The sequence below is a fragment of the Glycine max genome, chromosome 6 (genome assembly GCF_000004515.6).
Source record: "Glycine max cultivar Williams 82 chromosome 6, Glycine_max_v4.0, whole genome shotgun sequence".
NCBI classification, from domain to species: domain Eukaryota; kingdom Viridiplantae; phylum Streptophyta; class Magnoliopsida; order Fabales; family Fabaceae; genus Glycine; species Glycine max.
The window spans coordinates 44,403,129-44,430,570 of record NC_038242.2 but is presented as its reverse complement, the minus strand read 5'-3'; the positions used below and the strand labels follow the sequence as shown (position 1 = coordinate 44,430,570).

At 28.9% G+C, this 27,442-nt stretch overlaps 1 protein-coding gene across 1 annotated transcript; it reads left to right on the top strand.

Annotated features, from left to right (window-relative positions):
• Positions 1 to 3,606: 3,606 nt before the first annotated feature.
• LOC100806688 (disease resistance protein RPP2B) lies at positions 3,607 to 7,042 on the top strand. Its single transcript, XM_041016662.1, has 3 exons — positions 3,607 to 5,126; positions 5,296 to 6,171; positions 6,269 to 7,042. The coding sequence occupies exons 1-3, from the start codon at positions 4,812 to 4,814 to the stop codon at positions 6,803 to 6,805; spliced, it is 1,728 nt and encodes a 575-aa protein (XP_040872596.1). The 5' UTR covers positions 3,607 to 4,811; the 3' UTR covers positions 6,806 to 7,042.
• The last annotated feature ends 20,400 nt before the right edge of the window (positions 7,043 to 27,442 follow it).

Below are 27,442 nucleotides of genomic sequence, written 5' to 3'. Positions count from 1 at the left end.
GGAATTAAAATTACTTATTTACAAAAATCAAAGAGAAAAATTGTATTTTAGCCAAATTTATTTTATTAGTATTTAAATATCAATTTCCATTAATATAGTGATATTATTGATAATAGCTATTTTTATACCTTAATCTTATAGTAATTGTTGGTGCAGTATTGATTGGTAATAACTAAAGCTTTATATCCTTATACTATAAAATACTTTTAAAAATGTTCTGCACTTTTGCAAATTAAATAAGTTATAAAATTTACATCCTGAATGCGCAAACCATGAAACACTATTGGATCAACTTATTATTTTCAGTGGAAAAAATAGAGTGATGGAAAAGTACATGTGTTTATATATTAGTAGTTTTTTTCTGCTGGTAAAGTGGAAAAAAGAAACCAAGTTGACCACCACGTATAGAGGAAGCAACTTAGACATTATGGCAAAGTGAAAATTGATGCAAAGCAAGAGAGAAGCTGCCAAGAAACAAGGCCCAAATGAGGGGTTTTATTGATCCGGGTGAATTTAGTTTTTTTTTTTAATTCAATCTAATTAAATTTAATTGAGTTAAATTGATTGAATTTACTTTTTTTCTTATCAACCCAATACAATTCAATTCAACTTTAATTAGATTAATTACCAGATTGGGCCATTAAACAATTGTCACATGAAGTATTGATTTTTTTTTTTTAAAAAGTCATAAGTTCAACAAATAGTAAGATATCTTATTTGACAAAAAAATGAGAAAAATACTATTCATATGATAAGCAATAATCACTAATATTAAAACATAACATTATTTTATAACTCAAAATAGTTAAATAAATAATAATCATAAAACATAACATTATATTAGATTCGATTAGATTAAGTTTTGATCGGATTCAAAACTTTAAACCCACAACCCAATCGAAATATAATCAATTTTATTAAATTAAAACTAATTTTATTCAATAACTCAATCCAATTTATAAAAACTAGTTGAATTGGATGGGTTTGTGAGTTTGTGGATCAGATCAGATCCACTTACACTCATAGCCCAAACCAACCGCAATAAGGGGCTTTTTAGAATTACACACATTTTTTCCCTAAGTTTGCTTCCATTTTTGGCAATTGTAATGGATTAACATTAGCTTTATAATAATGTGGAAAAAGAAAACCAAACTATGACGAGTAACATGGACGTTATGAAAGAGTGAATATCCTAGTAACAACGGAACAAAGCTCAACCTAAAATATGGAACACAAATTTAATTTGAGGCACTAAATTATTTTAATTATCAATTTTGGACTCAAATTAATTATTTAATATGTAAAGTAAAATGTTAACTAGTACTTTAATATGATTATGAAAAATCCAACTCAAACTAAATACATATTTAAATTTCCTAGTAGGTCATGTCGGGATACCCAAAGAATAAAACACACTTTTTTTTATTAAAAAAATAAGAAGATACATTAGGATTAAAATAGTTAATCGGTGGTAAAAGAGAATAATAATAATAATAAATTATCAATTTGATACTTAATTTTATTTATTTAGAATGTTCAATAAGTTATTTTATTTCTAAAAGTTCCAATAAGGGCTAACATTTTATAAAATACCTGAATGTAATTCTTTATTTTTAAAAAATTTTCCAATGTGGTTGTCCTTTTTGTTCAAGTGAGGTTAACGACATTAATTACAAAGTTCGGAAAAAAATACCATATTGAGGCATTCTTAAAATGCAAAGAACTACAAAGACATTTAAAACCACACAAATTAAGAAAATTTTAGAAAATAAAGAATCTGATTCAAATTTATAAAAATAAAAAGACCTTATTTAACATTCTAAATAAATAAAGTGATACAATTGATAATTAAACATATGAATAATAATACAAACTATAACAAATTGTTGACAAAAGTAGTTGATACTTAGATCTCTTAACTAAAGTTTAAGATTTGATCATCGACTTGACATAAATTCTTCAATGAAGATATCATTTTGTCCCCCAAAGTAGACTGACCCATTAGGAGATGATTAGTTTGATTCTAAGTAAGAAGTCTCAAATACCTTAAGTTATGACAAAATGCTATAAAATGAACGCAAATCATCAATCGCGCTACGAACAACTTATTTTAATTTTGGGATGAAAAAACAGAACAATGAAAAAAAGTAGAAAAAGAAATTCAACTTCATTATGCATGAAGTAAAATAAACTTTATTAAAAAGTGAATACTCTAACAACTAATTTCGTCTGAAGGTTCTTAATTAAAAGAAATTACTACGAAACAACATTCAAAATGAAATAAGGAACTTCATACAAAACTAGACGGAAATATGTGCCTTACACATATCAATAACTAAATATACCTAAATATTGTGATATTAATAATCCTTCTCTTAAAAAAAATCTTGATAATCCTTTTAACATAATTCCTTTAATAACACATTTCAATATTTCATGCCTTAGGAACAAAAAACCTAAATTTAAGTAACAAACTCAATAACCAGATATTTTGAGAAGGTAACAATTAGAAAAATAATATTGCATGTTTTTGTACTTAACGAGAGTCAACAATAAGAATAAGAGTAAAAGAAAAAGACATAAAAATATTTAAAAAAAAAAATGTTTGATAGGAAGCACCGACGAAATGATGAAGCAGCAACATCAACGAAGTCTTCATTAAATTATTAGGGGGAAATTCATAACTCGTTTTCCACGAACCTCCCTTCGTCACCGTTAGATATGTGGCCTGAGCCCACTCACATCATCTGAACCCTCCATTCATTAGCAAGTGGGTTCAGTAGCTGATTCATTATTTGTATCCACAAACACTTGCTCTTCTTCCTTCACAGTTTTGCAATTGAAATGGCTTCTACTTCTAATGCCATCATCCAATGCACCTCTTCTTCTTCGTTTGAGTATGACGTGTTTGTGAGCTTCCGCGGTGAAGACACACGCAACAGCTTCACCGCTTTTCTTTTTGGAGCTCTGAAAAAACAAGGCATCGAGGCCTTCAAAGATGATAAAGACATCAGGAAAGGCGAATCCATAGCACCAGAGCTAATACGAGCCATTGAAGGGTCTCATGTTTTCGTTGTTGTCTTTTCAAAGGACTATGCTTCCTCAACTTGGTGCCTGCGTGAACTAGCACATATCTGGGATTGCATTCAAACATCACACAGACCTCTTCTGCCTATTTTTTATGATGTTGATCCATCACAAGTGCGAAATCAGAGTGGAGACTATGAGAAAGCCTTTGCCCAACACCAACAAAGTTCCAGGTTCCAAGAGAAGGAAATTAAAACATGGAGAGAAGTTCTGGAACAAGTAGCCAGTCTCTCTGGTTGGGATATCAGAAATAAGTAAGTAATCTTCTGTTGGTTTGTTACGTGCATATACAATATATTTTTATCATTTCTTACTAATGCTGTTATCTTGAATGTATTACTTATTACAACCTTTAAACTGGAGATTGGGTCAACATTTATTATACATGTTTAATACAAATAATATTTTAAAAATGAAAAAAAGTACTATATATGTTATTGTCTTCTTCTATGCATGTACGCTCTGTTTTGATTCCCTTAAGTGATGATTTGTCATTCTTTGTTTTCTTTAAACTTTTAGGCAACAACATCCTGTGATTGAAGAAATTGTTCAGCAGATAAAAAATATCTTGGGTTGCAAATTTTCTATTCTTCCATATGATTATCTAGTTGGGATGGAATCTCATTTTGCTAAATTATCAAAGCTAATATGTCCGGGGCCGGTTAATGATGATGTTCGAGTTGTTGGAATTACTGGGATGGGTGGAATAGGAAAGTCCACTCTTGGTCGAGCTTTATATGAAAGAATCTCTCATCAATTTAATTCTCGTTGTTATATTGATGATGTAAGTAAACTTTATCAAGGTTATGGTACATTAGGTGTACAAAAAGAGTTACTTTCTCAGTCTCTAAATGAAAAAAATCTAAAGATTTGCAATGTATCTAATGGAACACTTCTGGTATGGGAGAGGCTATCCAATGCAAAGGCACTTATAATTCTTGACAATGTTGATCAAGATAAACAGCTTGATATGTTTACAGGGGGTAGAAATGATCTGTTAGGTAAATGCCTAGGTAAAGGGAGCATAGTCATTATAATTTCTAGGGATCAACAAATATTGAAGGCACATGGAGTAGATGTTATTTACCGAGTGGAGCCATTGAATGACAATGATGCTCTTGGATTGTTTTGCAAAAAAGCATTCAAAAATAATTATATGATGAGTGATTTTAAAAAGTTGACTTCTGATGTATTATCACATTGTCAAGGTCATCCCTTAGCAATTGAAGTGCTAGGCTCATCTTTGTTTGGTAAAGATGTCTCTCATTGGGGGAGTGCATTGGTTTCGTTAAGAGAAAAAAAAAGTAAAAGTATTATGGATGTGTTGCGAATAAGTTTTGATCAATTAGAGGATACACACAAGGAAATATTTCTAGATATTGCATGTTTCTTCAACCATTATCCTGTGAAATATGTGAAGGAAGTTCTAGATTTTCGTGGATTTAATCCCGAATATGGCCTACAAGTTCTCGTTGATAAATCACTCATAACCATGGATTCGAGGTGGATTCAAATGCATGAGTTGTTGTGCGATTTGGGCAAGTATATTGTTAGAGAAAAATCACCTAGGAAGCCATGGAAGTGGAGCAGGTTGTGGGATTTTAAAGATTTCCTTAAAGTTATGTCAGATAATAAGGTAGAATAATTTATAAATATAAAGTCCTCCTATTATTCTAGAATTTGTAAATGCTTCCAAAGATCTAACTTTTTCTTTCCTCTTTGCAATGTTCAAGGCAGCAGACAATGTGGAGGCCATATTTCTTATAGAAAAATCTGACATTCTTCGAACAATTTCAACAATGAGGGTCGATGTTCTATCAACAATGAGTTGCCTTAAGCTTCTCAAACTTGACCATTTGGACTTTAACGTCAAAATCAATTTTTTTTCAGGAACACTTGTTAAGCTTTCCAATGAATTAGGATATCTTCGTTGGGAAAAGTATCCTTTTGAGTGTTTGCCACCAAGTTTTGAGCCCGACAAACTTGTTGAGTTGATTCTACCTAAAAGCAACATCAAACAACTTTGGGAAGGCACAAAGGTAATATCAATTATTATTATTATTTTTCTATATTGTATTTATTTAAATAAACAAATAAAAAGGCAAACTTTCTTATGATAATTTCTTTTTCTCTATTTAATTAAAGAAACAAAAGAAAGGCTGAATGTCATTATTAATTTTGTTTCCTACTATTGGCCTTGCATTGTAGCCTCTACCTAATTTGAGGCGTTTGGATCTCTCTGGCTCCAAAAATCTAATTAAAATGCCATATATTGGAGATGCCCTATATCTTGAGAGTCTTGATCTCGAAGGATGTATACAACTCGAAGAGATCGGTCTGTCCATTGTTCTTTCACCAAAGCTTACTTCTCTGAATTTGAGAAATTGCAAAAGTCTTATCAAGCTGCCACAGTTTGGAGAGGACCTAATTCTTGAAAAGCTACTTCTCGGAGGATGTCAAAAACTCAGACACATTGATCCATCCATCGGTCTTCTAAAAAAGCTCAGAAGATTGAATTTGAAAAACTGCAAAAATCTAGTAAGCTTACCCAATAGCATACTAGGCCTCAATTCTCTTGAAGATCTGAATCTCTCTGGCTGTTCAAAACTGTACAACACCGAGTTATTATATGAACTAAGGGATGCAGAGCAATTGAAGAAGATTGATATAGATGGAGCTCCTATTCATTTCCAATCAACATCTTCCTACTCCAGAGAACATAAAAAATCAGTTAGTTGCTTAATGCCTTCCTCCCCAATATTTCCATGTATGCGTGAACTTGATCTAAGTTTCTGTAATTTAGTTGAAATCCCTGATGCTATTGGAATTATGTGTTGCTTACAAAGGCTAGATTTAAGTGGTAACAATTTTGCTACACTGCCCAACCTCAAGAAGCTTTCCAAACTGGTCTGTTTAAAGTTACAACATTGCAAGCAGTTGAAATCTTTGCCTGAGCTCCCTTCACGGATTTACAATTTTGATAGACTAAGACAAGCAGGATTATACATTTTTAACTGCCCAGAATTAGTTGATAGGGAACGCTGCACTGACATGGCTTTTTCGTGGACGATGCAATCGTGTCAGGTTTGCATGTTCCTCCTTTGCTCCTGCCATCTCTTTCTCTCTCCTTTTTTGTGAATAGGAATCAGGAAATAACATAGAGATGTCTCTGCTGTACCAGGTGTTATACATATATCCGTTCTGCCATGTTAGTGGAGGTGTTAGTCCAGGAAGTGAAATACCAAGGTGGTTCAATAATGAGCATGAGGGAAATTGTGTAAGCTTAGACGCATGTCCTGTTATGCATGACCATAATTGGATTGGCGTTGCGTTTTGTGCAATATTCGTCGTACCTCATGAAACACTCTCAGCAATGTGTTTTTCAGAGACAGAAAGGATCTACCCTGATTTTGGTGATATTCTAGTGGATTTTTATGGAGATGTAGATCTAGAACTTGTTTTAGACAAATCAGATCACATGTGCCTATTCCTTGTTAAACGAATGGATTTCATTTATCATTTTCATCTCAAGCACAAATATCTTGGCAGATTGGTTTTGGAATGTGATGATGAGTGGAAAGAGTCATATGCGGAGGTGAAGAAATACGGATATCGCTGGCTATATGAAGAGGATATAGAAGGGCCATCAAATCCGTTGGCTAGGAAGAGCAAATTTGGGGGAAATGAAGAAAAAGTGAGCAGAAGGGAGAAAAGATGATGCAAGCTGCTCCCAGGAAAAGACAATAAAGTTGAATGTTAGGGTGTAGAATCATCATTTCTTCTCTCATTTTATTCATTTCAGTCGTCCTTCAAATTTTGAATAAGCTTGGTGGCGTAAAATCAGGTTTTTGGTTGTTATGGGATGCTTGTGTAGCTGTCTTTGTTGGTTAAGAATATTGTTTTTTTTTCCTTTTTTGGTTTGAGTAATGTTAACAGATGCAATTTCTCGTTTTCAGTCCTTTTTAATTGTTAGTGCATGACAGCTAAAAAAATAGTACAAATAAATTTTTTTAAAAATAGTACAAATAACATTTCTGCATGCCTAAGAAGAAAAATGAGTAAATATATTTTGAAGCAGAGTCACTATATCTTGTTTTAATCAAAAAATACAATAAAGTTTCTTGAATATGATAAATTAGTTGTGAAGTTTCTTATTTTTTTTTTTTTTTCAATTCACAAATAAATGCATGGGTAAATTAATTAAAATTTAAAAAATAAGTAAAATATAATTAACAAAAGAGTAATTAATGTGATCTTTAACTTTGTAGATGATGAATAAATAAAAACATTTTTATTTTAAAAAATCTAACAATTAAAATAAAAAACAGAAGGAATACCTTTTATAATAGGTTAAATTGTAATTCTACTCCTTTTTGTATGTTGATTATCCAAAGTTAAATGTTGACTTTAATGTGACGTCTTGATGTTATCATAGAACTTATATTGAAATAAATTAAATGAAGTGAAAAATAAAAAAAAATGTTTAAATAGAAATTGAAATAGTAACTTTTTATTCATAAACAAAACAATAAATTACTAAGCCATTTGCTTTGTTTATTGAAATATATTAATATTATTTTTCATCTATCATTAGACAAGATTTTTTATATTTCAAATTATTAAAAATTTTAAATTAAATTTTTTAATATATAAATCATTTTAATTTTTAATTTTATATCTTTTTATTTTGAATAATTTACATATTTTTATTTTTATGTTACCAATATAATAAAATTTCATAAATTAATATGAAAATTTGTACACAATTTTTTTAAAATTGATTTTAATATATAAATTATTTTTACTCTAATTATTTACGTAAAATTATTCATAAAAAGGTAATAAAACACTTTTGTTATTTAATTAATTATATTAACATTATTTTCTATTTATCACTAGTCAAGAATTATTATTTTTTAAATTATCAATTTTTTAACTAAAAATTAAAAAAATATGTAATATATAAATATTTTGAGTTATTACTTGTGGCTTGAATAGTGATACACATAAAAATTATTTATAATTTATTTAAATTTTTAATATCAATTACCACTAATTTAGTGTTATTATTGATGATAGTTATATTTATATTCCCTCCATTCCTTTTCATGTTATTTTTAAGGTTTTTATGTTTTAATAAAAAAAAAATACAATAAAGTTCCTTCAATATGATAAAATTGTTGTGAAGTTTCTTATTTTATTTCTTTTTTTTACACTTCACAAATAAATCATGGGTGAATTAATTATAAAATAAAAATAATTAAAATATAATTAATAAAAGAGTAATTGATGTGATCATTAACTTTGTAGATGATGAATAAATAAAAATATTTTTATTTTGAAAAATCCAGCAATTAAAATAAAAACAGAAGAAATACCTTTTATAATAGGTTAAATTGTAATTTTACTCCTTTTGTATCTTGATTATCGAGAGTGAAATGTTAACTTTAATGTGACATCTTGATATTGACCAGGATCTTATTTTGAAATAAATTAAATGAAGTCAAAAATTAAAAAAAATGTCTAAATATAAATTGAACTAGCTAGTAACTTTTTATTCATAAACAAAACAATAAATCAGTAAGACATTTGCTTTGTTTAGTTAAATATATTAATATTATTTTTCATCTATCATTAGACAAGAGCTTTTTTTTCAAATTATCAAAATTTTTAAATAACAAAAATTTTATTTAAAAAAATCCAGCAATTAAAATAAAAAACAGAAGGTACCTTTTATAATAGGCTAAGTTGTAATTTTACTCCTTTGTATTTTGATTATCCAGAGTGAACTTTAATGTGACGTCTTGATGTTAACGTGGAGCTTATATTGAAATAAATTAAATGAAGTGAAAAATAAAAAAAATGTCTAAATAGAAATTAAACTAATAACTTTTTATTCATAAACAAAACAATAAATCGCTAAGACATTTGTTTTGTTTAGTTAAATACATTAATATTATTTTTCATCTATCATTAGACAAGAGTTTTTTTATTCAAATTATCAAAATTTTTAAATTAATTTTTTTAATATATAAATATTTTAAATTTTTATTTTATATCATTTTATATCTTTTAATTTTGAATAGTTTAAATATTTTTATTTTTATGGTACCAATATATAATTAAATATCATAAATTAATATGAAAATTTGTACATAACTTTTTTGTAAATTGATTTTAATATATAAATTATTTTTACTCTAATTATTTACATAAAATTATTTATAATAAAGGTAATAAAACACTTGTTTGGTTTAATTAATTATATTAACATTATTTTCTATGTATCATTAGTCAAGAGTTATTATTTTTCAAATTATCAAAAAAAAATTATCTAAAAATAAAAAATATTTAATATATAAATCTTTTTAGTTTTACACAAATAATTAGAGTAAAAATAATCAGTACATTAAAATAAAATTAAAAAAATTACGTAAAAGATTTAGATATTAGTTTATGACATTTAATTATAAATTGATAAAATATAAATAAAATTTGTAAACTATTCAAAATAAAAACATATAAAGTGATGTAAAATAAAATTAAAAAGATTTATATATTATATTTTGATAATTTGAAAAAAAAATAATAACTCTTTTCTAATTGTATATAGAAAAGTGTTAGATGTTCTTACTTTGACAAATAACTGGAACACATTAGATCTATTTATAATATATAAAAATTAATCTTATTAATATCAAGCTGTCATCATGTTACTTGAATTAATCATTTGAAGGAAAGAGAGTATAAGTTGAACTTCTCATTAACTTTTATCACATCAATAAATTAATGATTGAGAGGAAAGAAAATATTCTAGTGTCACTGTATTAATTAAAAGTAACACTCATTAATAACCCTCAGTATATTTTAATAAAATCAATAACTTCTCACATTAATAAAAAAAATTATTTACAATATTTAATTTTACATATTTAATTAATATGAAGGAAAAATTATTAAATAAATTAAATCTAAAAGTTTACACTAATTTAATATTACTATCTATGCATAAATTTATTTATTTTTATAATTAGTCACTTTAAAATATATTTCTAGAAAAATAATAAATTAAATTCATGACTTTAAAGTTATAAAATCATATAATATAATATGAAAATAAAAAATATAAAAATTTGATATATACATATATATTTACATATACAATTATTAATAGTTATATTCAATGTTAATTATTTAGATTAGAACTAATTAGATACATGTAAATAAATGATAGATTAGATTATTTTAATACTACATTGAAGTTCCGCAATGAATACCAATATGTTATTACTCTTGTCTTTATAAATTCAAATTCTTTCTTTCTTCTTATCTCTATTGTACCTACTTATCTCTTGCTTGCTTGCAAATTGGGTATATATTACAAAGTTCACGTGAATTCGAAACTTGACTTTCATTCTAACTTTACTATTTGTGACAAATTGATACACTTGCTAACGAGTTAATAGTTATATGTATTAAAATATTATTGAATCATAATAAATAAGATTAATATGAAACCATTATATATACATGAATGAGTTTTAAGATTGAATTTTATGTAAAATAAATAAATAAATTCGAGCTCTAAGTTAACATATTTGTCAAATATAATTTTTAATTAAGTTTATCCTTAGTCATTTAAATGTATTAACACTACTTATATAATTTTGATACTATTTTAAATAATAATTATCACATTAATATTAAATTAAAAAATATTTCACTATGCTTAATTTTACCTTTTAAAAAATTAAGATACATTAAAGTATATATTTCACAAAACAACTAAAAACATTTATAATATTATATACTGTAAAATAATATATATATATATATATATATATATATATATATATATATATATTGAAATTATCTAAGACGTTATTATTTTTATATATAATAAAGTAATAGACATTATTATTATATGTTAAAATAATATAATATATTATCTGTTTCTTGCTTTTTTTACTTGATTCTTTATAAAAATTTATTATTATTTAAAGTTTTTAATAATGAAATTATTTTTCAAGTTAATAATATTTATAATCATTGATTATAATTAAAATTGCATTATCATCTTCATGTTATTATCAAATTGATAATTTCATTTTCTATATAAATTCTGCTTTAAAGGATTGTAAATATCCACACAATTTCTTTTTAGTGTGCTTTCTATTTCCTTTTTTATACATTATTATAATATGATTTCTTTCATTCTTTATTTTTATTTTTATGTATAAAAAAGTATATTTGAATGTGTTATTGATCATCATCAAAATTGAGAATTTAACTCTTTTATATCGGTAAGGTAAAATGTGGATCTATATTCATAATTGATAAAAAAAATTATTTGTTTAAATTTTTATTTCAGTGTTATTTATATTTATATTTTGATTTTGGGTCTAACTTTTTTAATGATTTTTGTGATATTGAATACACATTTGAATCAATATCATGTTTTTATTAGAAAGTTCTTATATGAATAATTTATCAAATACATTTTATAAGGAATGCCAAGTGAAAATTGGATACCATATTTGATAAGGTATATGTTACTCTTTGTCTTTTATCATTATTTTTTCTTCTCAAGTATCACCTTCGTTGTTTTTTTTTTTTTATCTTAATTTTATTGTTATGTTAATTTAAGTTTTGATATAATATCATAATTTCTTTTATTCTTCATTTATACGTATGAAATTATACTTTGAACATGTGATCGATCATCATCAAAAATTAAAATTTATCTTTTAGATTAATAAGGTATAATGTGGATCTATATTCATTATTGATAAAAAAATTGTGTAAATTTTTATTTATATTATTTTTATTTATATTTTTATTTTAGGTCTAATTATTTCTTAAAATATTTTTTGTTGATCAATGTTATGCTTTTATTAAAAAGTTGTTACATGAACCATTTTTTTCTTTGTCTTTCATTATTTTTTTTCTTTTTGCTTTGAAAGAATTGCTTCGCCTATTTTTTCTTCTTCATTTTAGTGTTATGTTATTATATGTTTTAATTATTATTATTGTTCAGCTTTTTATATATATTTCATGTTTTTTCTTCTATAACTATTGTATTTTAAATCTTACTTTTACATTATATTTGTTCAACAAAACATGAAGAGATTCTATTATTGTGACAATTTTAACTTTTTTATCAATCATATTTTGAATAATTTCATTACAAATTTTTATTTTTCCTACTCAAATCAATTGTCGAATTATATGAATGATAATTTCTAACTATCAATTGGATAATTTATTTTCTTAAAAATATATGTTATCAACGTAAATAATTTAACAATTATCATTAACACAATTAATTTTTAAAAAATATTTTTATTTTTGAAATATATGATATAACTTACAATAAATAATTTAAATAATTAAATTGATAATAAATATTACACAATAATAAGAATAATAACAATAATAATACAACAATTTTTTATAAAGGTCAATCATAAGAAATTATAACTTAATATCCTTATACATTTAGACCATAAAAAATAATAAACATCAATTAAATATTAATAATTTGAAATAGCTAACATATGTAATAATATAATTATTATTACAAATAAAAAATAGAATGTAATAGTTAATAATATATTAAAGATTAGTAATAAATATAAATAATTGGTGACATCTTTAATAAGTTAATAAATATGTAAAAAATAATATTTAATGTTTGAAACATACAATTATTTTTATAAGTAACTTTTGAAAATTAGTAAGGAATGAAAATAAAACTAAAACTAAGGTAAAATAAATATGCAAAAATTGCAAAATTGGTCCCCCACTTTATCTCCAATTATGGATTTGGTTCCCCTATAATTTAATTCACAAATTTAGTCTCCAGTTTTATAAATTCCTGCAAAATTGGTCTTGAAAGCCCGATTTGGACGTTGACCGTTAACCTCAGACGTTAACTGCCACGTGTCAATGCCACATGTGACTGCCACGTGTCAACGTCTGAGTGGATCCCCTTAAATGATTCATTTTTTGTAGGTAAAATTATACTTTTGGTCCCTCAGTTTTACTCCAATTTCGATTTTGGTCCCCCTATAGTTTAATTCACACATTTGGTCCCCCAGTTTTATAAATTGTTCCTGCAAAATTGGTCTTTTGAATGGTTTAGCCACTGGTACTAGAGACATGGTAGGTCTTGATAAATCTCGCACTTCTTTTTCATCGCAAGTTTTTGACTCACTTGGAACCCAGAGAAAAATCACTCTTTGTCTCTCACCCTCTTCCGGAGTTGTTCAACTTGGGAAAGTGGCGCATGAATCCCAACCTGGGTCTGAAATTTTCAAATCTCTTACATTAACAGGTTCTATAATAACTCCCTCTTTTTTCTTTTTTTCTCTTCTTTTTTTGCTCCCTCATGCGATATTATGTGTATACGACTGGTTAAGTGGCCTATGTATGACAATGATATTTTTGTTTGAAATTTGAAATACAACTTCTCCAGTAATGAAATTTGGATGAATTTATAAAGGGATTTATAAATTTGGGGGACCAAATGTGTGAATTAAATTATAGGGTGACCAAAATCGAAATTGGAGTAAAACTGGGAGACCAAAAGTGCAATTTTACCAACAAAAAATGAAGTCTTTACAGGAAACCACTCAGATGTTGACACGTGGCAGTCAACGTCTGAGATTAATGGTTAACATCCAAATCGGTTTCCAGAATCAATTTTGCAGGGATTTATAAAACTGGGGAACCAAATTTGTGAATTAAATTATAGGGAGACCAAATTCGAAATTGAAGATAAACTGGAGGACCAAAATTGCAATTTTACCAAATAAATAAAAATAACACCAATATGTTCTAGCCTTTTTGGTTCAGCTTTCTAACATTTTAATTTGTGGCTCAACACATACATGGGACAACTAACCTTTTCAGACCTCTGAAACCTGCCATCTCTGACAGTCAGGATGAGAAGTCCAAATTTTTAGAAACATAAAAGGTGAAGCAAAAACCTTTTCAGTTTTCTGAAACTGCACAAAAGTTAGACTATGATCTGATTTAACCCGTGAAAGAGTGCTACAAGAACATTTATCTAAGGAAGATTTGATTAGATGTTTGCCAAATTCAAAATGCATTGACTGCTATTTAAATGGGAAACAAGTCAGCTTTTGTCATAACAAATAATCCTATTCAAAATGGAAGGACTAAACACATCAAAGTGAAGTATAGTTCTATAGGAGAAGCAAAGAAATCAAAGGAAACCATCTTAAAGCTTTGCAATTAAAAAAATATTGATATTGCAAACATTACCACAAAACCCTTTACCAAAGCAAAGTTTTAAGTTTAGAAATCAAAGCTTGGAGTATTGAACAAAAATCTCAAGGAGGAGTCTTAGAAAATGGGGTTTTTAACAACTTTTATAATAAAATATAATGTATATGCAATTTTTATTTTCTGATTACTTGTAAGTTTGGTTAAAGGATGTTTGTGTTTATACAACTAGTGTAGGCTAATGATGCTAATTATCTTTTTAAATTCATGATAACCTTTTACTCTCTCGATGAGGGGCTTCCATAATTTTTGTACTTAAGAAACTTGCTGTAAAACTTATTTGTGTGAATAACCGAAATGCATCAGAACCGACACATCTAGCATAGCTTCTTTATCTTTAGTCCTAATCAGAGTTGTAGTTGATAAGAGAGTGATGAAAAAACATCGGTAAAATGTCACAAGGAAAAAACTAGGAAAAAAATCAAGATTCAACAAGAACATCCCGGATGTAGTCAGTAGCAGTCACAAGCAGGCTACAAATGACAACTCGAACACAAGCACTCTGTTTTTATCTAATTTTCCAGATTCTTTCAATGCCAAAAATACGTGGGAAATTTTTCAAAGCTACTGGGAAATTCAAGAGGTGTTTATTCCAGCAGAGAGGGATAAACATGGAAATCGTTTTGGCTTCGCACGATTCGTTGATGTACTGGACGTTTGCATCCTATGCCTTACTCTTGACAAGCAGTTTTTTGTGTAGAAAAGGTTGATGGTAAATCTCCCTGGGCTTGCCAGAGGTCAAAAGTATGAGACAAGGATAAATGAGCCGTAATAAAAGAAGAAGATAGTCTCAGTGGGTTTGCGAAAAGTAGGCCACTCATCGCTTCACCAGAAAGACATCAGAAACAGAGTTCGACCCAACGTAACTTATGTAAATGCTACTTCATAGAAGAAGAACGCACTGGTGGCGAAGATCAACAAGGTACAACATGGATCAAACAATTTTTATGGCTTATCTTTTGAGGTAGGAGAGGAAGATGTCAGGAGGCTTAGTCAGGCAGTTGTAGCAGCGGTGTGGAGCTGTGATGCGGCCAAAAGTCCTGCCCCCGATGGCTTTTCTTTGGAAATTTTCAAGTCCTGCTAGGAAACTATTGAAGTGGATTTGTTTGATGCTGTTCAAGAGTTTTTCTCTAATGCAAAGCTACCCAGGGAAACAATAGCATCTTTTGTGGCATACAAGGGGACCCTCAGTCCCCTTTTCTTTTCCTGATATTCAGAGGCCTTTCATGCAGCCAAGACATTCTTTTCTCTATATTACAGTATGCTGATGACTCCCTGGCCATAGGAGAAGCATCGCATGATAACTCTTGGCCCTAAAGGTGATTCTACGCAGCTTCAAAATGCTCTCTGGTTTAAAGAAAATTCCAATTGGGGCAAATCCTCGTAGATATGAAACATGGAAGCCGATAATTAAAGTGTTTGAGTCGAGATTAGCTTCCTGGAAAGGTAGGAACCTTTCAATGGGGGGTCACATTACACTTATAAATTCTGTTCTTGGCATCCTGCCCCTCTTGTTCTTCTCCTTCTTCAAAGCCTCGAAGGAGGTGCTGAATATACTTAAAGGAATTCAGCAGAGATTTCTATGGAATGGCCTTGTTGAGAAAAAAGGTATGCTGGATTAAATGGGACATGGTTTGCAAATCCAAGAAGGATGGTGGCTTAGGTGTTAAAGAACTGGAGATGTTCAATGATAGTCTTTTATCAAATTGGAGGTGGAGATTGCTTCAAGATGAAGAGTCAATGTGGAGCAGATTTTTATCCTTCAGATATGGAAATGTTCACATGCTTCCATTAAAGCTACAAAATAGATCTACCAGTTCAATTTGGTGGCATGATTTAGTTGGATTGGGTGCAACCAAGATGCAGCAAGAGGGCTGGTTAAAAGAAGTGATAGTGAAGCGAGTTGGAGAGGAAACTAGGACTCTTTTCTGGTCTGAATCTAGAAGGGGAATAGCAGCATCAAGGATTCATATCCTAGACTATTCCAAGTAGCCATAAATAAAAATGCAACTGTATTACAAATGTTCTCTTCTGAACCTGAAAACCACACATGGAGGTGGTTATGGCGCATGAAACTGTTCCAGTGGGAACAGCAATAGCTCGAGGAGCTGGAATTTTTCTTAATGGATTTTACCCAGCGAAGGGAAGAGAGAGACTCTTGGAGATGGACTGGACTGAGAGCGCCTATTTATTCAGTAGCAGCGGCTTACAGGCACCTTTACTCTATAAAACAACAACAACATCTATCCCCAACAGCAAGCCTACTCAATGATACCTTTTGGAAATGCCAAGTACCATTGAAAGTCCTTATGTTTTCTTGGAGACTTCTTCATGATAGGCTGGCAACAAGAAGCCTACTACAATTAAGAAGTGTACCAATAGAGTCAACGACTTGTGTGCTCTGCTTACAACATGTTGAGGAAAGTAATCACTTGTTTGTGCTTTTCCCATTTGCCAACCAAGTTTGGCAAGGTATTTTGAATTGGTTGGGATATTCTTTTCTGTTACCTAACAATATTCACGAACTATACTTACAACTGGATGGATATAAGAGGGAAAAATAAAAGGAGGTTTAAACACCTATTTTGGAAGATCACATGTTGGTCCATTTGGTGTCTCAGGAACAATATATGTGATTTTTAGGAATGCAGAGGTTGACGTGAACAATACTATATTGTTCATTAAATCAGTGTCATGGCAATGAGTGCTGTATAAATCAGGTGATAAACCTGGTTTCTTTTTCTCCTCGTGGTGTCTATGTCCTTTGGATTGTTTATAGTTGACATAGTTGATCCCAACTTGTTTTTTGTTTAGAGAGATGGCCTCTTTTTTGTGGTTCCAACTGCACTTTCTGGTGCAAATTGCATATCTTTATTTACTATGATATATAATACTATTTAACTCTAAAAAAAAAAAAAAACCGAAATGCATCAGATAAGTTTTTGCTCCTTTCTCTTTTCATTTGAGAGATTTCTTTGTTTCATTGTACTGCTATTAGTGTTTAGTCCTATATCTTGTTTTATTTTTGTTTTCGAATATAATCAACAAATGTTAAAATTTTACAAAAAAACATCTCTTTTATATATATATATATATATATATATGTATGTATATATATATATATGTATATATTGATTGCATGAGATCTGCAAATAATTTTGTGCATTATAGCAACAAATTGCTGGAAGGACAAGAGTGAGAAGGATGAGTACATTGATTTACAAGCATTGGATTTTTCATCCATCTCTTATGCCACAAATCACTTTTCAGAAAGCAACAAGTTAGGACAGGGTGGTTTTGGACCAGTATATAAGGTAAGAAAAATAAATTTAACCTTAGCACTCATCTTGATCAAAATAACTTCAATGTTTACAAAATCATTTTTAGGGCTTGTTACCAAATGGGCAAGAGATTGCAGTTAAGAGGCTTTCTAATATTTCTGGACAAGGTTTGGACGAGTTCAAAAATGAAGTCATGTTAATTGCAAAACTTCAACATCGTAATCTTGTAACGCTCCTTGGTTGTTCTATTCAGCAGAAGAGAAGTTGTTGATATATGAATTCATGCCTAACAGAAGCTTGGACTACTTTATTTTTGGTTTGAGCTTTGCCAGAATTTTATCCTTCTTTCTTTTTAAATTTTGATAAAATAGTCTTCATATGCTAACAAAGAAGTAAAATTCGTCAGATACAACAAGGCGTACATTATTAGGATGGGCTAAACGACTTGAAATTATTGGTGGAATTGCTCGAGGACTTCTCTATCTTCATCAAGACTCTAAACTAAAGATCATTCACAGGGATCTCAAAAGCAGTAATGTTCTACTTGATAGTAATATGAACCCTAAAATTTCAGATTTTGGTATGGCTAGGACATTTGAGCTAGATCAACATGAAGCAAATACAACTAGAATAATGGGAACATAGTAAGTTTTCTAGTACTTGTTTTTCCTTTCGCATTCTATATTTTTTGTTAGCTTCTCATTATGGATTCTTGTTTTGCTATGCAGTGGTTATATGTCTCCTGAATATGCTGTACATGGATCTTTTTCAGTCAAATCTGATGTTTATAGCTTTGGAGTGATTGTGTTGGAGATAATAAATAGGAGAAAGATCAAAGAATTTTGTGACCCACATCATGACCTGAATCTTCTTGGGCATGTAGGTCTATAAAATAAATCAATTTGTATGTGAATAATAAGACTTTGGACCGTGAAATGATGAACATTATTGTTTCACAATTTCTAATAAGGAAAATGAACTAGCTGCTTTGTGACTTTAATGCTATTTTCAGGCATGGAGACTATGGATTCAGCAAAGGCCGATGGAACTTATGGATGACTTAGTGGACAATTCAGCTAGTCCATCTGAAATATTAAGGCATATTCATATTGGTTTGTTATGCGTACAACAAAGACAAGAGGATAGACCAAACATGTCATCAATAGTTTTAATGTTGAATGGTGAAAAGTTGTTGCCTGAGCCAAGTCAACCCGGGTTCTACACGAGAATTGATCATGCACCCATGAGAGAATCTTCTGCAAGAAATCTTGAAGCATTTTCCCTTAGTGAAATGTCTAACTCAGTGTTGGAGGCAAGATAAAAAAAAACTAAAATATGTTTTTTGTCAAAAAATAGAAAATATTCAGATGTCGTTCCAGCAAAACATTTTTTTGTCATCATAAACCTTAAATGTTTCATTTTTTGGCCCAGATCAAGATTTGGTATGTGAGCCTACTTGAATAACTTTTTTTTACATCAGTTATATGCATAGCTGATATAAAAATCATAATCGTAAGTTTGAATTTACCTAAACCTAATTCCAGACCAAAACCTTGATAAATTTAACAAAGACACAAAACATAATAATTTTTTTTACAGGGATGAAGTCCAAATATTTTTAATCTTATAAGAACAAAAAATATATTTTAACCTTAAAATAATAGAAATGACATGTGGAATAAAAAGTCTCCACCGTCAACCTCAACAATTACTTCTATATGTGTGAAAGAAATAGAAATGACTCTAGAATTTTAGTTTTTATTGAATCAATGACTTAAGTCGAATGTCTCTTTCTTTGAACTGAAATCCTTAAATTTTTATCCAACTAGATCTAAACATGCATGTTGTGTGTGCATGCGTTATCCATGAGTATAAGAAAAATCATTTTTTTATTTTTAATTTGTATATAATAAAATGAGTTTTCTTTTTGAGAAAATTGATTGTTCAATTTGATTGTAAGACTAGAATTTAATACCATGTCATACAATTACTTTTTAAAAAACTTTTCAATTTTAGAACTTTATGTATGGGAAAAAAATACTAATGTGTATAAAGTTGTTTCTTTTTAGAATTTAGTACATAAATGGAATCCCTTCTGGAAACAACTTACTAGTTTCCTCTCTTTTATCTTTAATACTATAGCACATGATTAAACCATGCTTTCTTATTTTCCTCAAAAATAACTTTTTATCTCTCAAACAAACTATTAATTAATATATTATGTATATTTAATTATAACTTTCAATCTATCTATTTTATACTATATAAAAGTTGAAGTCTTAACCACAAAATTAACACATAAGCCTAAGCATATGCTATTTTCAAGCCACACCAACATAAACTATACCCACAGGGTCGGACCACTACCAAGTGTATGGCCAAAAAACCCCTTATGGCATAGTCAAACACCCCTAGCCAGAGCTACCAGCTGGCCAAGGCTGAATACCCCTTCGATCAGGTCCTAAACACCCCAGGGATGAAGGATGAGACACATATGCATGGCCACAAGCATAGGCCAAACACCCTATGGGCCTGGGCTGAGTACCTTATCGGCCATGGCCTAACCCTCCATGACAGTACAATAGGACCACTATGGATTAAAGGGAGAAAGTTAATCAAAAGTAATATAATCAACACTAGGACCTCAACAACAGGTAATCACTGGTTCGTACTATCATTAACCTCAAAGATAAGACTCATGGACCCAAGACCCATTAATATATAGGGATATAAAGGGTGATAAGGTAACACATTGTTCATTCTCATTTAATTTATTACTTTCTCATTTATCATATTGAGAAAATTCTAACTTAAGTGTTGGAGTATCTTCACAAGTATTCATTCCTGACGCATCGGAGTATGAGTTCACAAAGAAGAGGACGGGAGACACCATCGGAAAGGAGGAAATTATCCCAGTACCCTGGTGTAGATAGATAAACATTATAACAAAACCACATCACCTATCTATACCTATATAATGTAGCTCTTACTTACACTACTGTAATGTTTCTTTTATTAGACTATTCTAGTTTTTACACCTTTTTAATTAAAAAAATTCATATATGAGAGGTATTAATTAATATTAAATTTCAATTTCTTCTCCTAACATTTACACTTATACTCACTACTAAAAATATCATATTTCACGACACACATTTAAAGTCGGTCCTCACAAAACCGCTTTTGTTTGGGGGTAATGACATTTAAAGTCAAGAAAAACCGTCTTCGTCTTTAAACTTGTGCAATTTTAAATTTAATTTGAATAATTCTGACTCTTCCTCTCCTCTTGTGACTCTTCTCTTTCCAATGCCTCTTTCTTCTTCCCATTATTATATTCTCCTTTTGTAGGCTCTCGATAAAACACGTCCCCTCTTTCCTCTTTGTACTCTCCGCCTCATTGTAGTAGCCACCAAAACAACACCACATTTCCTCCGAATTGTTCTGCGATCGTTGGATCAGCGATATGAACGCCTACATTATCGGCCTCATGGTTCCATTCCTTGTCCTCCTCTACCGCAGCAATGTGCAACACCACGGGTTCAAAGTCTAGTTAATTACATTATTTGTGGCCTAGATACTTTTTGTCAACCATTTAGAGAATTGATAGAACCTCTCTGTCAAGAAGACAAAAAAGAAAGACATGCTTCAATCCGCGTGATCTGAATGGTATGACTTTATAAACGTTTACTGACCATAAACAAAATTCTGTAATGGAATGGACTACAAAATTTTCACATAATGTGTGCACAGAATAATTGTATAAATTTTTAAATATATACTTTAAAAAGAATATGGTTTATTATGTAATTACATCTTTTTTTCATATTAAGAAGTAGAAAACAAAAGCCCAAACAAGTACATAGAAACTATACAGGCCAAAGGAAGTCCCATTACATCTTTAAGAAGTAAATGCACACACCCATGAGGTAGTGTATGAAGTACATGTAATCCTATATCATGCAAAGTGAACCAAAGATGCTAAATAATCAGCAACCAAATTACCTTCTGAATAGACATGAACAACACAGACTTCCCAATCTTTTACCCACGATTAATGAATAAACTCCACCAAGGACCAATAAGGATGAAGAACATCTCCCAATCCAAACCTTGATCTAAATGCTATATATGACTAGCATTATTATAGTTGTCTCTTATTTAATACATTAATTTCAGCATTTTGCTTTTACTTCTTATATAGTATGATAATGTTTTTACTTGTTAGGATAGAAAAATGACCGTTACTTCATAATTCCTAGTTTGTTAGTTTGTTAAAACTGTTACTAGTCAGTTGAATTAGTTAGCCAACTAACTGATCTATATATAAAGTGCTAACCCATTCTATCATCAAATGGAATAATTAATTTTTGTGCCAAATCATTGTAATATGTTATCAGATTTTTCATGCTCCGGCAACTTAGTTCTTCCCTTTCAGGAATAGTGACAGTCTACATTGTTGAAGCAAGGAGAACTCCACTACTAAATACACGATAGCTACTCACAAAATCCTTCATCGCCCTACAATCTGTATCGTGGACAAAATCCAGGTCTGATTCTTGTTACACTTCTACTCAACAATAACCTGAATTATCACACATGGAGCCGCGCCATGAAATGAGCTTTATTATCGAAAAAGAAGTTCAAGTTCATCAATGGCACCATTTTGATGATTTATCGAATAACCAAATGAGTTGTTTCAACTAATAAAAAAATAAAAACTAATTTAAATGTTTTATCAAAAATAGCCTTAACACTTAAAATAACAATTGTTAATATATGATATTGTCAAAATTATTATTAAGTCTTCCTCTCCTAAATCTTTAAAACTGTTGGAATATATAATGACTAGCTCTTTTAACATAAGATAAATTAATGTGTATCATCTATGTTTGTAACTCAAAATACTGCTTTTACACAACTAGTCTTATGAAACCTAGTAGCTCAAGTATTTGGAGAGCGATACTACTGTTACTTATTCTCAATACATTGTTTTTTTTTTGTTTTTTTTATAAAGAGGTGTATTTTATAGGAGTCCCATAAAAACATTGATTCATTCTCTTTTAAGTGAAATGTAAAATTCACCTAATATTGGACAAAACAATTTGTATTTAGTATGCACCTGATTTCCAACAATGCCATCCATGATCCTACAAATAGTTGATGTAGCTATAACAATGACATATGAGGATTTCCTCTGTTGTGTCTTCCATGCCAATGAAAGATATGATTATCAGCACTTGGGTAAAAACTTGATCTAGTTCTAACTTGCATGTAATCATCTATTGTTGGCGTGTAGTTGCAATAAAGTCATCTCGCTTGAGTCATCTAACAAAAAGTATCCAACAAATATCAAAATGTGTGGATGCCAAAAACTCATTCGATCTAGAACATCACATTACGAACAAGAGAGATATTCAAACTTTATTGGAAGACACAACCAGTGGTGCAAGAGCTGCAACCAATATTCGGCACTGGGGATATTATCTAGTGGGAATGGGTCTCCAAAGATTAGTTTCTTTCTGGATGAATTCTAGTGGAAAAGTGAAACATCTTTCCCACCTGCGAAAGTGCATTTTACATTGTTAGAACTTTTTGGAGTTTAATCTGATGACTGACTTTTTTTTTCTTTTTTTTCATTTTTCTCTTCATCTTTTTACCAGGTTACCCCTGTTCATCATCGAATTAAACTTTAAATAATCTAACAAGTCAGAAATACACTTTCTCACGGAAAGATATTTCACTTTTTCATGTTAGAAATCGTCTACTTTCTGAATATATTATTCGGCTGAAAAATCATCATATTATTTTATGTTTATCAGGGACCTGTAACATCTTTGGTTTTGGTGGAGGTGCCGTTTAATATCATCTTATTTTATATATCAATCTCATAAAAATCACACAACATATTCTAAAATGTGTTTTTCAGAATTTAAAAAGAATGATATCAAGATTGAAAAATAAAATCTGTTCACATCAATTTCTCGAGAAAAAAACATGGGTGAGAAATATAAGAAAAAAGTGAAGATAATTATGTTTTTTAGATATTTTGTACCTGTATGAAATAAAAAACTATTTGATGATTTTTGAGTAAAAAAATGAAAATTTTGTCATATTCATATCTCCTTAGTTTATGTTGTTCTATAATATTTTTTCAAATCAAAGATAAAATAAAATATTATATTTATTATTATCATAAATTTGATGCATCAAATAAACTCCTAGTATATGCACCTGCAGAGGCAGCCAACCTCACCGCATTCCCCAAAGATCACAAGCCTCTTAAAATTTCCAGTTGAAAGTAAAAAATCGCCCCGTCTAATTATTTGACGAACTAAATCCGTTTGCTGCTCTCAAATTTATGGCTTGGTAAATTATTTTATATTGACATGCTAAATTATTATTCATTGTCTGTGTTTGAAAAAACTTGCAGTTAAATTGCTGAAGCATGACAACTCAGAACTATTAATAGTAGAAATTAAATTGTAATTATTTTTTAATAGTAAAAGTTTGTGTTGATAATTATATTTATTTACTTTCATTGTATATTTTTATTAGATTAAATTGTAAAATTATTGTTAATAATAGAAATTAGTTCCGGTTAATTTTGGTTATCATGTGATTTTTTTTTCCCCCCCTAAATCTTTTCTTGATTTCGTCTGTGTGTCGTAACTATCATTCATTTAATTGTATTTATGGGCCGCTCTATTTGACAACATTTAGTTGAATTTTAAATATTACTTTCTAGATTTTTCTCCGTGCAGCCTAACTGCGGACAGAGTAAAGAGAACATATGTACTAAATTTTCTAACGCTTACATAAATTTTGCTGTGAATAGATCCAAAAGGCTAAAGGCTTTATTTTAGAAAATGTTTAATCTCTATTATAACCGTCATTTAATCACATATTATCATTTCATTTATTTTAAAATAATTATTTAATTAATTATGAGTATTGACATATTATTATATGAGAATCAGAAAAATTAATTTTAACTATTAGGTTAAAATGAAAAAAAATTAAATTCAAATATTTTAAATTCAAATAAAATTCTCAAATTACTAACAAATCTCTATAAGATTTGTCAAATAAAATTAAATCTCTAAAAAATTTTAATAATCACATTTAAAATATTTTAAACTCTATTATAACAGTCATTTAATCACATGTTATGATTTGGTTTATTTTAAAATAATTATTTGATTAATTATGAGAATTGACATATTATTATATGAGAATTAGAATAATTAATTTTAACTATTAGATTAAAATCAAAAAAATTAAATTAAAATATTTTAAATTCAAATAAAATTCTAAAATTACTAACAAATCTCTACAAGATTTGTCAAATAAAATTAAATCTCTAAAAAAATTTAATAATCAATTTAAAATATTTTAAACTCATCATCACCGCAGCCGAGCAATCACATAAGTAAATTTGACATCACACTTTAACCCAAATTTTTAAGGCTCAAGTTATGGATCTTGTATCCACTTATATGGTACTCAAACTTCTCATTCCTACACGATGTGAGACTTCAACTAACACTTGTACTTTTATAATCTCCCTCTCAAGTATGAGTCTCTTACACATGATAGTCTCTCCTTCGAGCGAATACTATTATCATCCACGAGTATTTCATGGTGGCCATTAAAGTCCACGTGCTCTAGATACTTGCACCACCAATCCACCCACGAGACATGCTGCTTAGACCACTTCCACCAATCACGTTAAACAAATTTGTTATATCTTTCTATTTCGTTTATGATGTTGTCTCTTGTTCTTGGTTGTGTGATTTTTGAGTAATAAAGATATGAGTGTGTTTTTCCCTCCAACAATTAGCATCAGAGTTGAACGATCTTGCAGCCTGATATCCAGAGATAGAAGAGTATTGAAGAAGTTGATAATGAATTTGTGTGGGATCCTTGTGTCAAAAGTCTACTTAGTGATGTGATAGTCAAGTGGTGTGTTCTAATGGAAGTAGTTGGTGGTACAAGCAGAAGGGTCACCATTCAATACTCAATAGAGTAGATTAGGAAACATACTAAATTTTGTGCAAAGTGAAAGCGTGATGCATCCAAAAATATTGAACATGAAATTCAATTTTAATTAAGGAAAGGAATGTTGGAAAACAATTCAAATTTATAATTTTAAATCTCTAGGATATTATTTAGATTTAAAAAAAGATATTATCTTATTTCTAGGATGCTCTTTATAATTAAAGATATATTTTATAAATTAGATATTTGTTTTCTCTTTTAAGATTATGATGCTAGATCTATATATAAAGATTTTTAAGATGAGAAGAATTACCAAGTCCGAAGAAGGGCCAACACCCTAGATGAGAGAGAGATCATCTTGAGAGAATGTTTACAAGTTTGTCCTAAAAACTTGTTGAGAGAAGATTATGGATGTAGGGGTGAATCATGCTAAACAAATTTGTGATATGTTTTCTATTTCGTTTATGATCTTGTCTTTTTTCTTGGGTGTGTGATTTTTGAGTAATAAAAATATAAATATATTATTTTTTTCTCAATATGTCTAAATTTAATCTTCTCACTCTCATGTAATATGTCTTATAAATTTAGGAAATCATATACGTATCATATTACAATATTTTCTATTAAAAATAGAGTAACATACTTTTCTCATAAATTTTTGAAGTTTAGTTTTAATCCCTAATTTTTTTTGTCAATATTTCGTTTCTCTATTTTTAAATATATATTGTACAACTTCTGGTGTTTAAAGTAATTTAGCTAACACTATGTTGAGGATGAAAAAGAGTTTAAATAGTATATGAGGAATTAAAAGTGGTGTGTTTTAAAATTAAAGTGTTAATTTTTTTTAGAGAAGCTAAAATTGAACTTCAAATATTTCATAGGGTTGAAATGCATATTTTATCCTTAAAAGTATTATTTAAATGTAATTTAAAATAAAGATAAAATATAAAAAAAATAAAAGAATATAATTTGATATGGTCGAAAGGAAAGCAAAATTATCAGTGTAAAATGCACCTAAAAAAATACATAAAAAATGAGTTGGTTAGTCACTGATAATTTATTGTTTTAGGCGGCTTGAGAACTGATATTGTCAAAGCTTTAACATTACAACTTTCTTTTCGTTTTGTTTTTATCAAGATTCAATCCCTTAATTTAGCCACTCGCCCACATGCACGTTTAGAAAAAATAATTTAGCATAAGTATTTTAATTTGTGTACGCCATATAATAAACGTTTAATTTTATAAAATGAAAATTTATATTAAATAAATATTTTTAAATATAAAAATTATTTTATATATTATAACTAAAAATAATAATATAAATAAATATAATTGAATATATAAAATATATTATTTCATTTCTTGGTTTCTATCTAACAACCTTAAACAACAAATAACAAAGAATAATGTATTACTATTGCAAAATTAATTATTATCAACATCAATTTCAACTATCATTCAATCACCCATCACTTTTATCTTTTGGCTTAATTGTATTTTTACCTTCAATTTACCACTTTTTGGCATCCTTAATTGCATTTTACCCCAAATTTGTCTGAGAGAATAACATTTGCCAAAAATTGAAAAAAAATGGGGGTAAAAATTGTCAAAAATTGAGGAAAAATTATTTTAGCATGTAATGTTAGCTTAAATTAAGAAGGTAAAATTTTTAAGTTTGTAATAAAAATGAGAGTAAAATACAGTAAAATTTATCAAAAAGTAAAAAAAAAAAAATACAATTAAGCCTTATCATTTTTAATTTCAAC

Coding starts and splice junctions, on each gene's coding strand:
- LOC100806688 (XM_041016662.1), top strand. CDS start 4,812: ATGTTCAAGGCAGCAGACAATGTGGAGGCCATATTTCTTATAGAAAAA. Junction 5,127..5,295: donor AACTTTGGGAAGGCACAAAG/GTAATATCAATT, acceptor CTTGCATTGTAG/CCTCTACCTAATTTGAGGCG. Junction 6,172..6,268: donor GGACGATGCAATCGTGTCAG/GTTTGCATGTTC, acceptor CTGCTGTACCAG/GTGTTATACATATATCCGTT.